Source organism: Seriola dumerili, unplaced genomic scaffold (genome assembly GCF_002260705.1).
Source record: "Seriola dumerili isolate Sdu_G_001 unplaced genomic scaffold, Sdu_1.0 BDQW01000432.1, whole genome shotgun sequence".
Classification (NCBI taxonomy): Eukaryota; Metazoa; Chordata; class Actinopteri; order Carangiformes; family Carangidae; genus Seriola; species Seriola dumerili.
In genome coordinates, this window is record NW_019174687.1 from 6,161,176 (window position 1) to 6,177,018 (window position 15,843).

The window sequence follows — 15,843 nt, forward strand, 5'->3', positions numbered from 1 at the left end:
AAGCTCCTCTCTGCAGCACTGTAACAAATTAGGCTTCGACATGAATAATGTCCACACAAAGGGAATTGCTGCACCTTTCCCATGTGTCTTGCACTATGTGATTTGGCTTTAGACTCAGTTGGAGCATGCAGGTAAGAAACTCAAACATGCAGGAGTCATCACTGTGTTTGCTACACAAACAACATCAAATTACTTAGTATTCCAGTGTCTGTATGCTAAAGCATCTACCAGTGGAGCAAGTACAATTACAGCTTTGTATGGTTGTATGCCTCCACCATCCAGTCTAGTTGCAGTTTACATCCATGTCTGTCCAGACTCAATTATGTATCTAGTGAATACACATAATGAAATTAACTGAGAAGTATTAAGTGTATTTGCTTATAATTAGCATATGAATTCAAGTTATGGCCAAAATATGAGTCAATTTTTTGAATCAAAGTGAATGTTTCTACCAAATTTGAAGAAATATCACGAGAATGGGACTGAGAGATCAACAACCTGAAAACAGAAAGCCTTTGGCCACGGCTGTTGCTGGTGCGGAGGCATAATAAAAACAGCATTTACCCTCTTTTAAAAGTTAAAAAGCAAAGACGGTCAAAAACAAGATATCACAACAGAAGCTTAAATGTTTGGCAACAAGTCTGTGCACTCAGCAGTGCTCCTGCAACGGTTCATCCATTATAAATGAAAAGGTAAACTCATGATGACTGAGTTTATCGGTACAGTACAAACAGAGACACGTACCACTCGACACTACATCACTTCATACGAGATACACAAAACAAGATATGATGATGCTATTGATCCCTGCGGGGAAATAAAGTCAATACAAGAAGGAAAAAGAATAAAACTGTAACTTGTGTCACTTGCGTGATGGGATGGAACAAACTAGTGATATAAAACTTTAATGTGATTGATGCATGTGCAGTGTGGTGTGCCACCATTTTTGATGGGACTGTTTTGGACTCACGCCTAAACTGTCCTCCTGTCTGTACTGTTTCCAGTTGTGTCCCGTGTCGCTGAACATCAGCAGGTACGACGACAGCCAATCAGAGCTGCCGTATCGCCCCTGGGTAGCGACAGCGGTGACCTTGGTCCGCTCGCCCAGGTCGACCTCCAACCACTGATACCTGTCTGAGGTGAGAGGGGACCAACCTCCAGCTCCTGCAGAGAGAGATGAGAGAAAAACAGCACTCAGTAAGTGATTTATTAGGTTTTCATCTATTTGGGATGAAATGAAATGGGCTTTGGTAGATGCTGAGAAATGAATTGCATTGCTTGACCTTTCACTCTGAACTAAATCTGCTCTGTCATGAAACTGGAATGAAGAAAATTGATTGAACGAGGGGAACATCTTTAAATCCATTCTGGGGCTATAATGGGATATAAATCATACTTGAGCAACTTTCCTTTGGAATGTAAATTGTGCACATTTACTATGTGATCCACAGTGACACTACTTCTTTTCATATCCATCTGAGAAACACACATGCCATTTTATTTGTGAAATGAAAATATGCAACACACAAAACATTTCATATTTCACTTTTTAAAGCAATGTAACAAAGGTTAATCATCTGTGTCCAAAAATCTGTAAAATAGTTTACAAACCAATACAATACAGTCAATCAATTCAGAAATCAATTATAGAATTCTGAGATCTATACCTAGAGTCAGATCCACACAATAGTCAGGCAAGAAAACAGGACACTGAAGTTCCTTACTGGTGTAAAAATCTCTAAATAAGACTTATTTACGGTGGCCTGGTCTGGCCTCTTGGGTCATAGCTCAAGCTCATGGTCAAGGTGTTCCACTCGGTTCCAATTAGCGCTCCCCCTAGAGGCCCGGAGCACTTCCGTTGTGTTGCGTGAATATGCAGCGCTTTTTCCTGTTGCATTTGTTTTGGGGGTTTGTGTGTGTCTTTGTTGTTGCATCATTTCTGTATTTGCAGCGTGTTTGCTGTTAATGTCTTTGTTTAGGCTTCCCGCAGCATGTTTTTTCATTTGCAGCACGTTCCCGTTGCTTTAGTTTGTATTTTCGTATCTCTTTTTGAATCTGCATCGTTAATGAATTTGCAGCTTGTTTCTCCTTTTGGAAGTGTCTTGGGCCGCTGCAGTGCGTTTGCCGTTGTCGGCCACCGTACTTATTAGACGGCACAGCACTCTCCACTACTATCATCATCAAAACTCCCAAGTGAGGGAATATCTGAAGAGGCTCATGTTGAAACACATATTAAATATCATAAATAAAGGGCTGTCTTACATTCTGTTGATTGGTTGAGATTTTTCCCTGCAGCAAATTAAAAATGTGGTAGAGCGGAGTGAGTTGAATTATTAAAGAAAGGTGCACTATTTCAGTGCCAACCTTTCTGATGCAAAATAGCATCAACAATGGCCTTTGATTTAATAAACATAACACTGTATTTAGGTCACTGATTAATACATACAGTATTATGTAGCACAGCATTATGTAGTACATCATCCTGTATTTAAAGTTGTTAGGACATTGTCTTGTTTTCAAAATGCTTCAGTCTTCAAAAACTGTAGTGTAAATTGTTGTTGCAGTACCAGACAGTGTGTTTGTGACCGTGCACACTGCCCACATTGCATGTATAAATGTGGGTGGTGGGTGTTGAGAGAAGTCTGCCGGGATAGATAAACTGGGGTTGATTGAATGGGCTGCTACACAATAAAGACACTTCAAACACTGAAAAGTAGCCTGTGCGTGCATGCGTGTGTGTGTGTGTGTTTGCGAGTGTGTGTGTGCCTATGCGTGTGTGCCTGTGTGTGCGTGTGTGCGCGTGTGTAGGAAAATGCTTTGTCAGGCCAAAATGTCGACACAGAGCTCAAACACCAGATGGACGGATTCTGGTAGAGGAGGCTGCTGACCGGCATCCCACTGAGCACACACACAAACACACAGGCAGCGTGTCAGAGAGCCCTACAAAGAACAAACACAGTGAAAGTAGATTAAATGCCACTTGACTTTCAGAAAGACAATGCAGTTGTCTTCCTTCCACCAGCAGGATGTCAATATTTTGGCCACCATCTGCTGCATGCAGAAGTTACTGTAGTTACAAGCTTGGTATATTGTGTATATATATGTGTAAACATGGTTTTGGCAAGACAGAAATTAGAAGCTGAAGGCAAACCGTTTCTGTATTTGCAAGTCTACTCCACTAATATGATAAAATATAGAACAGGGTATTCACCTAATGCCAGGATCAGACTATACAACATTTAAACACCTGCTGTGATCTGGCTGAAAGACACATCAGACAACACATTGAACCCTGATCAATCATAGCTTGCGGTCTTTCATGCCTTGCATCATGTTCACAGGTATTCAGGCAAGGGGGTGGGGGGGGGTGGGGGTCAGTGAAAAGACTTTCCATAACAGGACTGCCAACAACTGTGTCGTCACTGAGCATGTAGTAGACAAAAAAACATTTGGTGTGCTAATCTGTCTGTCGAGGCCTCCTGAAACATCTGAGACACATAATGAGTATCCACACGACAGATGAAACAACAATATTATGTGGTCTGATCTCTGCATAATGTAAGATGTAATAGTTCTCAATTTATTACCCATTAGAAGTGCTGATTTGGCCTACTGCCTCCTCTCGTTAGCATTGCAGACACTTTTCAAACCACTAAAGAATACCGTAGCACAACAAAACCAAACTAACCTCATCTTTTATTAAGTCCACTGATCTTTTGTCTAGTGCCAATATCAGGTCAGAAGTCTGTCATGACCAACACTTTGGTTCATGACAAGGCATTCAAAATGTTAATTGCCAGATTTCATTGGCATACTCTGTGAATATTCATGTTCCCCAGAGGAGGAATCCTAGTGTCTTTTTGTTACCTCTAGAGTCACGATCATGTTTAAATCCAGACTTTTACACATATAATATACATATAATAAATAAGTAAATACTAATATGTAACAGGAAATTTGATATAAAAATCACTGAGTACTTTCATGCTCTCCAGAATTGAAATCTTTTCACACGGTACCACACCTAGACTAAAATATTAACTTCAGGCACAAGATACTCAAATTAAGTACAAACCCTTTTAATGAGCCACACAATTATACTTTGTTTGCTGTTATCTTCATTAACGTGAGCCATCTGAAATATTCTCATTAATTACACTGTTGGAGCATTCATGTCTGTCTTTCTTGAAATTGCCACTTTGTGATAACTGATTGAAACCCTCACTAATGCTGAACTACTATTAGTTTCATACGGTGATGTTAGAGGATATATTCCCACCCTGAGTATCATGTAGGTTCAGGAGAGAAACAGCCGGACCTTCAACAGCTATTGTTAATAGTGAAAAATGTCTGTGAACAGTGTGGATTGGCAGGTCAAGGAGAAAAACTCAGCAGTGAAAGCGAATCAGTGTCGGTCTGGTGGCCAGTGGAGCCTGATCTTTACAGAACTAAAGGCCAAAGCTAATAAGCACTTGACTAACAGACGTGTCCAGTGACAGCAGAACGGAAAAGAGCAGACACTCTGACCTTTACTCATGAAGATTAGACTGTAGAGAAAAGGAGAGAAAGATCAGAGGAAATGACTCCGAGACTGAGGGGCGTTAAAAGATTTACTGTGTCCACCCTGTCGGTATAACTGGAACTAATCTAACCGAGGTGAACTGATGGCTGAGGGTCTCAATACTTTGTTTCACGGCTGTCACTTTACATCAAAGAGATCTCCCTGTTTTTCTCCTCAGTGTCTGTCGAGCTACCAGATCCGACCACCCACTGAGAAAAGTACAAGTTAATGGAGGCCAAGAATGAACAAAGGAAGAAATGATCACTGTAGCCGAACAAATTAGGGAACAGTGAGACAGTCCTGATCGAAATATGGTAATGTAAAACCAAATTGACGGGGACTCAGGCCACTTTATATCCAGTTTGATACAGTATTTTGTTCTGCTTTGTTTCATTTGTTCAGTGAAGTTAAATAAACAGCGAGTTCGCTCTTTTTTTCTCTTTTAGTTTCCTCTGGGAAATTTCACAGAGAGTCAACACACTGACAGTTGCCATAGTCTGACCTATTGGCCAATGAGCAGCTGCACTGGAGCAATTGGGTCCAAGGGTTTTTCTCAAGGGCACCTCAGTGGTGGTAATGAGGGAATGGCAACTCCTGCCTTTTCACTTTTCCCATCCAGATTTATCCAGCTGGTCTAGGGATTTAACCATCAACCTTCCAGTAACAAGCTCACTTCTCTCAACTTTAGGCCATCGGTTTACTCCACTAAGTAACTCATTATTATTTACATTGTGTCATGAATAGATCCTCAAATACTTTCTTGCAGTAACGTTCCACTATTGGGTCGGTATCACCTAAAATGAGCAAATACAGTGTTAATTTAGCTAAATGGGTATCATTACTACACAAGTTACCCAAGTCAAGCAAAAATGTGCAAACATTAAACAGGATTGCTATTTTTATAAATGCAAACACTACTAAAAAGTATGGGCTACATCTAATACAGCTCCTAATATTCGCATACAGTAGTGGATGGAAACGTGCATTTACATTTGGATGAAAACCTGGCTACTGTCCTGAGAAGAGTGAAAACACTTGTTGGGTGGACTGGCTGTGCAGGGCCTTTGAAAGTAAAACTGACGTGATCTCACACTAACATTTTCCGGTGGTGTTCCCAACAATCTCCGTCCGCACTGAAAGGTCTAAACAATCAGAAAATGGCTGAATCTCTTCTTCTTCTTCCCCCTCTTGACACTTTATTAAATGACATGAAAGCACAGCCCATGTCTGGTTTTCTGTTTTCTCCATATATACACCAAAATATATTTTCAGATTTAGCCCTTTGGGAGATCATGTTTGAAAAGCTCAGTTTTGGACTATGAAAAATTTTGGCTTAGTGTGGATAGAAAGTCAAAAAAGAGAGAAAAAGATGTTTTTTCTATTGCTGGCTGAGTGTTCATGTCATCTTTGTGTAAGGTTAATTTAGAAATAATATGAGATGCAGCACAGCGCCTGGTCGAGCATGGCTGCTTCTCATCAGTTCACTATGAGGAGCAGATGGATGGATAACTAAATAAATGACTGTTTCATCATCAATAATGCACTGACATTCCATCAGACAGCTAAAGAGAAGGAGACAGGCTGAATGTGAGACAGTCATGTAGAGGGACAGAGAGGCAGAGAGGAAAAGACCAAAGAGGCAGAAAAGAAACTTGGAGGCAGACAGGTAGTTGGACAGAGAGACAGACAGCTTAAAGGGAGAGAGAGAGGCAGCTGGAAAGACATGTAACAGACAGACTGATATAAGTGCTGGGCCCAGAATGAGCACTGGTCATTTGCATGAGAATACAAAGTCTAGAGGGTAATTTCAGCAGCCTGATAACATGTCAGTCGGACAGAGAATCCAACAGGAAGCTAATGGGCTCAGTGCTGCTCTGACAGCAGCAGCAGGCTGGAGAACACTGCAGGTTCTCTGCAGACAAAGCAGGAAAGATTTCCATTTTTCTAAATATCACACTGCAAAATGGGCAGAAAAGTCAAAATATCTTATTTTAGGATGATTAAATCTTATTTTTTCATATCCATGATAAATTTTGTTGTAAAGAAAAATTTGCATTAAAGATTATAAAACTTTTTTCAATGTAACTGTTCTTCATATGCCTTAGTAGGACATTGGATCTAACTGAAAAAGTAATTGCACAGTTGGCACACTAATATTACAAACATATATTTAGAGACAACGTAATGTTTTTACTCAGTTCAAGAATTAAACCAATCTAATTTAATTTAAAAAAAAATGTGTCTTTGGTATTGTCATTGTTTGGCCAAGTACTTTTAAGAATATATATATATATATATATCTCATGAAAGTGCTCGGTTTGAACCCTGGTTTGGCCAGGAACTTTCTGTATGGAGTTTTTATGTTCTCCTCATGCATTGGTGAGTTTCCTTCAGCTTTCTCCCACAGACAAAGGAGCTACAGTTTAGGTTAATTGGCAACTCTAAATTGCCTGTAGGTGCAAATGTGAGCGTGCATGATTGGTGACCTTGATTGGCGACCTTGATTGGCGACCTGTTCAGGGTCTACCTCGGCTCACGCCCAATGTCAACTGGGAGTGTCTCCAGCCCCCCTGCAACCCCCAAAAGATAAGTGGTATTGGTAAGGGATGGATGGATGGAGATTAGGGATGAGAAGTAATAATAGGTAGTAGGTCATTTATTGCAGTTACTTTGACTGGAATCATGTGACCAGGACAATAAAATAATTGCATGCACAAAGATAGTCCATAGAAATGCAAGTGTTGTTTTCAAAAGTGAAATTGAGTCTTTCTGAAATTGAACTGTAATGACTGAATACTGAACATAACACAAGATAAAGATCAATTCTTGAATAACTTGTCATTCTTTCACACTTGCTCCCAACTTACAGTCTCCAATTAAAGTTTAATTCCACCTTCAAATTTCACTCTTTGACAAAATGATTACTGTGGACTTCTTTCAAAGTCCATTCCAGCATGATTGCAGTGGCGTCACTGATAACTGTCAGCGTTGCCTACCAAAGAAAGAAAATGTTTAAACATGGACGCTGCTATTAACATTTGGCAAGAAGACAGAGCTGACAAAATTAGTTCTTACCAGTGAAAATGAAAAAGCGACTGCAGACGGAGTGAAACTAATGATTATAACACAGGACAGACTGTACAGAAGGACAGGAAGATGGACAGGTACAATTTAGATAAAGGAAGAGTGGAAGTGGACAGACGAAGTTGAGAGAAAGAGAGGACGAATTCAGTAGAGTAATGAAAGAAAAAAGTCAGAGGGGGAATCAAAATAAAGAAGAAGAGAGACCATCGGGGAGAGTGAAATAGTCCAGTCATTCATCCTCCAGTATCCTCTTAAAAGGCCATTCATCGCCAGTCAATAGACTATCATGGCTTTTTATCCACCTCTGTTGTCAGTGTCAGAGCCATCAGACCTACACTGTGATCAGCCTTGTCAGGTTAAAGTCTGAGGTACAATGTCACGTCCTCTGGTCTCACTGTAGACAGAGACTGGACAACCGCTGGGTTTTTATCAAGTGCCTGCTGTCTGTGGAGAAAATAGGTTACAAGAGGTTTTTGTTTCCCTCAAGCATGGCGTCAGTTTTTTTACAACGTTATTTTTAGTCAGCATGTGTCTTCAGACATCTTCTATTCTCGTAGTGTCCATGGACCTTTTAGTCCTCTAGCTTTATGGATGGCAATGTCAGTATGTCTGTCCGCCACTCTGGTCCAGACTGAAATTTCTCAACAACTATTTGATGGATTTCTATGAAATTTTGTACAGACTTTCATGGTCCCCTGAGGAAGAATCCACAGGACTTCAGTGATCCTCTGACTTTTCCACTGATGAGAACACCAGTTCAAAGTTTTTACTTATTTAGTGAAATATGTCAACATAAACTAGCCCAACTGGCACCCTAATTTTGCACGGTTATGCATGGTTTCCAGAGGATAAGTCCTCATGACTTTAATGATCTCCTGACTTCTCCTCTTGTGTCGCCATGAGATTAACATTTGTAGTTTTCAGTGAAATGTGTCAACAACTGTTGGATGGATTGCTGTAATTCTTGTTTATGACATTTATGCCCACCTGAGGATTAACTGTAATAACATTGGTGATCCTTTAAGTTTTCATCTGCCACCATCATCCAATATGTTTATACCTTGTTTTGTACACAAACAATTTTCCTGCTACAGATTCATATCAGTATGTTTTATATCATCAATTTTGGTACAAGGATATCACTCTCATGTAACATTAATAATATGTTGATATACGCAGTACCTGGGTGATTCTCACTAGATATCAATTACCATGAGGTTTGAATGTGAGTAAAGTTATAGATTCCAGCTGCAAGACTTTCTGATTAAATCCCTTGTAAAAGGTGCTGTGTAGGTGGTATTCCCAGACTCTGATAATCTCTGTTCACTTAGTGGGTAAATGAATTGAGAGCGAAGCTACTCCTCAGAGAACAACAGGAGGAGGCAGAGTGTTAGCAGCAGGAGATGGAAATGAGATGGAGACATTCATTTATTCATCGATTTCCTCAGCAAAGCAGTTGGGATCGCTCCCTAGGATCCTGCACCATGAATGTTGCTAAGGAGGAAATGTGACACACACACAGCTTCCTAATCTGCAGACTACATACTAGAGCTAGATAAGGAAAATATATGGATATTGCAGCAGTTCTGCAGTGACTGTTAAGCCACTGTATGTGCTGATGAAGCAAAAATCCATCTAAAATATCATGCAGTAAGATATTGACAATCTGTTTTCTATTACGTCCCATGTATTTTGTGATAAGGTAATTTAAAGTAAAAAATTTGATCCACTATTAATCGTTCAACATCAACCCCTCTGGATACACCAAAGTCTAATTTATCAGTACATATATTACATGTTCATATTCATGTAGTCTTTCATAGTACTGGCAATCTGCTACTTGGTGTCCTGGTGGTGGACTGCTGTCTCCTTCTACTGTAATTTACATTTCAACTAACTAAGTCCTTTTACTGCTGACATGCTTTGCTATATGTATATGTACAAAAAGCCTGGTAGCAGAAAGATACTTCCTCAAAATGCATTCTGGTCTATTGAGTATTGTTTTTCTGTCCCTATTATGATAGATTTCTCTCAAATCTATTGTTGTCACGTCTCATCTGTTAAGTCACTGTTACCTGTTATATTTTGAAATACTTGCAGGACTTGTCATTTCAGTTCCTGCCTTCATGTGTCTTCCGCCCTTCATCATCCACACCTGCCTATAATTACTCACATGCCCCTGGTGTTCTTGGTGTTTCCTCTTCCCCTTTGCCACATTGTCTTTGTTACCTTGTGTGTGTGCAGCTCACTAGCAGTTTCTCCTAATGTTTGATTCCATGGTTATTGACTTAGCTTGCTCTCTCTGGTTCTGAATTTTCACTTGCTCCCTGTCTGGACTGCTTGCCTGTGTCACGAACTGCTCTAACTTCAGAAAAACACGTTTACCTTTTTTTTTTTTTTTTGTTCAAAGGAAGTTTTTCAAGGCATTTTAAGTGTTCGTCAGCCTTTGTGAAGTAATAAAGAAGTAAAAAGTAAAGAAGAACTTCTTGTAAAACTATACTATAAAAATAGTCACAGTTCACAGTTTTCATTAAAGAGTTTTAACTGCAGTTAATGAAAGACCAAGAAATGTCAGCAGCATTGAAGCAGCGTGGCTTTAGACCAGCAAGTGTCAGCAAGTGTCAGCAAAGGACACCAATGAAATTTAGCTCTTACATTCTCTACTACCTGAGCTACAGTATCGCTGCAACCTCCGACCCTTCTTTTCTTAGCACTGACAGTATGAAATGTCTAGTCCTGGATGTAAATCTGATTATTCTACTACACTTCAGACTTTGGAGAGTTTAATTTTGTCGTGTATTATTACCACAGTAAAGAGTCTCATCAGTCCATTAACACAAAGTCAGATGAGCAAACAGAGAGAGAGAGGCTGGCAGCATTTAGCAGCAAATACACTGTATTTAAAGTCTCAAGCAGCAAACCAAGGACTACAGTTTTCTGCCGGCTCATCTTCCTTCAGTTTCCCAGGTGGTGAAAATCATTCAGATCCAGATTAAACTCGTCTCACCCTCCCATCTGATTCTGGGCTTTGATGTCAGGATAAAGCAGCGAAGCCTGTTCCCTGCAGAAATCTCCACAACAAACCATCATCTTCATTTTGTCAAAGGCTCACATCAGCATCCAGCACAGGACTCCCTGCTGGGTTTCCATGCTGGACGAACAAACACCTTTCACATTTATCCTTCTGGCATAAACCCTCAATACAAACGGCCCCTATAGAGAACAAAGACGGGACAAAGCAACTACTGCTTGTTCTCTCTTTTAGATTGTCTTGTCTCTCTGAAATTATTCTGATCCTCCGTCTCCCTCTAAACTGGTCACCTGTGAGTTACCTGTAAGTCTTTGTGAATCCACTAAAAACTTTCCTGTTTGTTTTGTTTTGTGTTCTGAGCTTAAACAAAGTCTCTACTCCCCTGAGACCCACAGCCACAAAGCAGCTCCTCAGTGACAGATGAGAAATTTGGCTCTGCGTCCTCTCTATTGTCTCTGTTAGACTCATGTAAACCATAGTAAAGAAACAGTTCAATCTCCTCTTGGAAAAAATACAGAAGCATTATAAACATTATTCCAGTCTGCCCAATTATGTATCCAGTCTGGTCAGTTCTGTTATATTACCCAGGTCAAACACAACATTATCCACTCCTGCATCAAATTTGACAATGGAAATTCTTCCTCACCTTCTCTCCTGTTGAGTTTGGCGAAGCCCGGTGCGTGGCTGCTGGACAGCTGGGAGGAGCTCCTGAAGGACGATGGCGGCAGATTGGACACCAGTGCGCTGTCACACACCTCTGTGAGAGGCAGAAACAAAACACACCTTGTTAAGTTATGTTTTTAAAAGTGCTTTATCTAAAACTGTCATCTTTAAATCAAATATTTTCTCTGTCACATATATTTTAATTTGAGAGTTGGGACAATTTGTCACATCTGTTGTCAAGGCTCTGAATATTTCTTTACCGTTTCTTTCCCACTCTTTAAATTCAGCTTCACCAATAGTTTCTCTTATTAAGTCAAAGGCGCATGTTAACTGTGTGATTGCGCAATCCAAATCTTCATCTAAACTTGCCATTTTCAGCGTGTAGGTTGCTCGTTCGGAGGTTGTTGTTGTTTCCTGCAGCAAAGCGGATTTTGAAAACAGTAACAGGCAGGGGAAGTGGAGGAGAATGCTGCCTTGAACAATCGCCAATGGCAGGCTTATACTTACAGCCTACATCTGGTGAGTCAGCCTAATCTGCAGATTATTTTTTCAAATCATCAGTGAATTCAAAAAGAAAAAAAATGACGATCACAGCTTTGCAGAATCTTCAAATGTCTTATTTTGTCAGATCAAAAGTCCAAAACCCAAAGGTGTTCAGTTTACTAATCATAAATAACAAAAAAAACATTTGATATGTGTCATTTTTTCACCTTTTTCTTTTGCTTGGAAAATTGATCAAAGGAATTAATTATCAAAATAGTTGCAGGTTATTCTTCTCTTTCTCAATCAAAAAACGGATTATTCAACTAATCTTTTCAGCTCTAAACAAAAGCATTAATTATTAGTCATATTAGTCACAATTCAGCTATGTTGTTTCAGCCATTTCTGCAGAGTTTTTAGCAATAAAAAGAAATAATAAGAAACCAGTTGGTTTGCAGAGATTTCAAGCAAATGTTCACATATTTGAGACCACATACAACTTTGTAACCTCATAGATACATCCGTTCAGAGGGAAAGAAACTAATTTAAGAGACTCGGAAAAGTATAAATAGTTGGATAGAGGTACTACAACACTTCCTCTGAGTGATACAGTGCTTAGAGGGTCAGAAAAACAGAATAGCAGATGTTGTTGGGCAGGCGCATCACATCTTTTAGCCTCAGGAAAAATCTCTGAGTAGCTGAGAGAAGAGTAGTCGTGCATTTTTATCTTCCAGCTGCAGGTCAGCTCAGTGAAAACTGGCCTTTGACTTTACATTCCAGTCTCTCATTGAGCAGTAAGTAAGTTCACAACAGGTTGATGCAGGAACGTCTCGTCTCTTAGCATGAGAGAAAATCATAAATCAAAAAAGCACTTGAAGCGAAGCGTCCAAACTCTTCTCGAGAGCTGAGTGGTTTACAGAGCAGAGGTCAACAGTAAAAACCACACTGAGGATACCACAATATCAGACACAGCAGGAGATGGATTATTCTCTGTCTCTTACACTGAGTGAAAAACTGTTGCATTGGTAGAAACAGCAGGATGGGAGCTCACTGATGGTGTGAGATGAAAGTCTTGTGCCTCCAAATTATCCAAGCTTTTCAGGTGCAAGGTTTCAGAGTTTATTCAGTCAGGTTTTTATTGTTTCATGAGAGCAAAGGTTGCAGTTTTCTTAATCCTTTAAGTGACATTAACAAAAAACAGTTTTTGAGTCCCTTACTATTACAACATGAGTGGCAGAGCAGAGTCTAATCACTGAGAAGGAAGCTTAATGTTCCCCTGGTGGAAACAGGTCTTTCAGCTGTAATGGCACCATATTAGATGAATGAACAGTGTAATAATGTGCAGTTGGATGAATTAATGGTGTAATTCTGCCTAGATGGATAAATGAACATTGTAATCATGTCATGTTGTGGAGATGAATGGCGTCCTGACTGGCTCATTGCAGGTCGGATACTGATGGAGAGGGATCAGTGTTGTCAGAGGAAACCTGCATGTTCACACACTTTAATGGTTTATGGACGATCGGCTGCAAAAAATAAACCCATTATATGTTATACATACCACAATGATTAACAGTAATTTAGCTTGTTTTAATTGGCATCTGCACCGCATTACACAGGAGCAGCTATTTCATTTGTTTGTTAAATTTACATTACACTGAGAAAACACAGTAAACAGTAAAAAGTCACAGTAGAAATGAATGCTTGTTTTATGAGATGTTCTGAGGTCTGAGCAGTGTAATTATATCTCACACAATAACACACACACAGATTCATGAACATCAGCTCAATAAATATTCATGGTTTTCCTCTCCAGCTCCGAACTGTAAGTTAAAGCCAAACTAACGCTGCCTCCATCTGAAGCCTCTCTGTTAATGGATGTTGTTCTCCACCGCTGAGACAAGAGCCTATTACTATGATTCACACTGCGGTCCGATCTCGGCCCACAGCTCTGACAACAAGGCTTTAGCTTCGATTACTCTGTCAACATTAGTGTACTTCACCTCAACAACTCAAGGTCTTCATCTGCCTCTCAACATCCTCCACAGACTGATGATTTCACTTTTTAAAGAGGAAGAACACTCCAATTATTGGGCACTTTTTTTAACCTGGGTCTTTAACAAGCTGATCAGACAGATTCCACAGCAGCACTGTTATTTATCCTTAGTTAAAGTAACTGGCATGAAATTAAAATTGCAACATTTTTCATTTAAATCATTAATGTGGTTTCACTAGCTGAACTGTGATATCTTGGTATAATTACAGTGTTCAGAGAACTGTTACTGTAAAAGTCTCTCAGCTGGTTTCCTGCCAATATGGAGGCAATTAAACACATTGTAGAGGCGGGAGTATGCCCTCAAAATAACAGTCTACAGTCCACATTAACAGTTATTTTTATCTTGTTATGTTATGTCTCATTATAGATGTGGTAATGACTGACTACACATAGCACCTTTAAAGACAAACATCCTAAACATCCATTTTCACCCTGGTGCCCGGCTTATCAAATTTGCAACTCGCAACCCACACACAAGCATGTGAGAGCCTCGATGGACTCGCAAATTTATCAGCAATATGCAAGTGACAAAAAAAAGCTGTGTTCATTAAATGCTTGCGATAAGCCAATGAATGATGACACCTGTGGTTACTCGTGGTTATAGCAAGTGTCTTAATTTTGTACAGGTCCCAGTTCCATTTGAAATGACACAAATATGGGTCAAACAGGGAGAAGCGACAGGGATCAGCTGAGAGGATATGTCACACTGGTTATAAATAAAGAATACTAAAGATTAAAAAAAAGTCACCGCCATTGTGCGACCACTGTTCCACATTATGTGCAATAACCACCTGCATCAGCTTTTGTCTTCCATCTCTCATCCAGTATATGTATCACTTCCTGTGAATCCCTTCTGTATGGTTATGCTTTTTAACTCCCAGACTCTGCTATACTAGTAACAATGAAAAATAGAGGCAAATACAAAGGACAGCTACTGCAAAAAAAATGCTGGCCACAAATAGCATCAGACATGGGGTTTGATATAATTAAAATATTAAAGCTGCTAAAGGATTGCATGATTACTTGTAATGTGAAAGAGGTCATGGATAGTAATGACCTCAAACAGAATGATATTCTGTTTTTAGTGTAACTTTGTAACCGGGGACTACAGATGAAAAATGGCCTCTTTAGTCCGGAGGCATTTATAGCAATATTTATTAATGTGCACTATTAAATACACCAGTAAATAAATGATCAACAAACTCAGCTCTTCCCCTCAGCTCTACAGAGAATTTTAGCCTCTTTTTACATAATTGTTGGTGCTGGCTTTACTACAATTTTAATGTTTTTAGTTCAGTCTCACTTCTCTCGTCAACCTGGCTTACAGGAGCAGCAGACAAAAAGGGAAAAGCTGTAAAACCAGCCAAAGGAGGTGGTGGAGACCAAAAACAGAGCTAAATATTGGCCAGAAAATGAATGAATAAATGTTAATGTTGCTCTGTATCTGCTGGATATCCAAACAGGCAAATGTTTGAGACAAATCCAGCATAACAATTTTATGAGGTAATAATATATTAGTTGTCAGAAGAGAAAATCAGTTAAAGTAGCTTTAAGGATTATAACTTTAGTTTCAGATATTCAAATTAAGAGTTTTAAAGTCTGTTAATATTTAGTCCAGCTGCTTGTTAACATCAGAATGCTTCAATCTTAATCTCAGTGACACCGTAGCTCTTTGTGATGGTAAAATGATCTATCTCAGTCTAAACTCTGTGCAGGACAGCTTCTTGTAGCAGTTGTCATATTACACTTTAACTATTCCATCATTAGTCAACAGAGTGGTTCTGAGCTTCATACATATTCAATTTCACTGTTTTAAATGTGGTCCAGCTATTTGACAATCATCAGAAGGCCTCCAGCTCTTTGGTCCTCTGAAACTCCTCCTGATAATCTTTGTCATTGCAGGCCTTGGCTTCGGAGACACTTGTTACTGTGGGTGGTGGGACTCCTCAGCGTGAAAAGCAGGTGAAT

General features: G+C 39.6%; 1 protein-coding gene across 1 annotated transcript in view; it reads right to left on the reverse strand.

Moving 5' to 3' along the window:
* LOC111233853 (contactin-associated protein-like 4) overlaps nt 1–15,843 on the reverse strand; it is a 128,481-nt gene that overhangs the window by 87,785 nt on the left and 24,853 nt on the right. Inside the window, exons 2-3 of the mRNA XM_022761754.1 lie at nt 11,323–11,433; nt 971–1,164 (exon numbers count right to left, since the gene is read on the reverse strand). Coding sequence (XP_022617475.1) covers nt 971–1,164; nt 11,323–11,433 — 305 coding nt within the window. The remainder of the gene's footprint in view (nt 1–970; nt 1,165–11,322; nt 11,434–15,843) is intronic.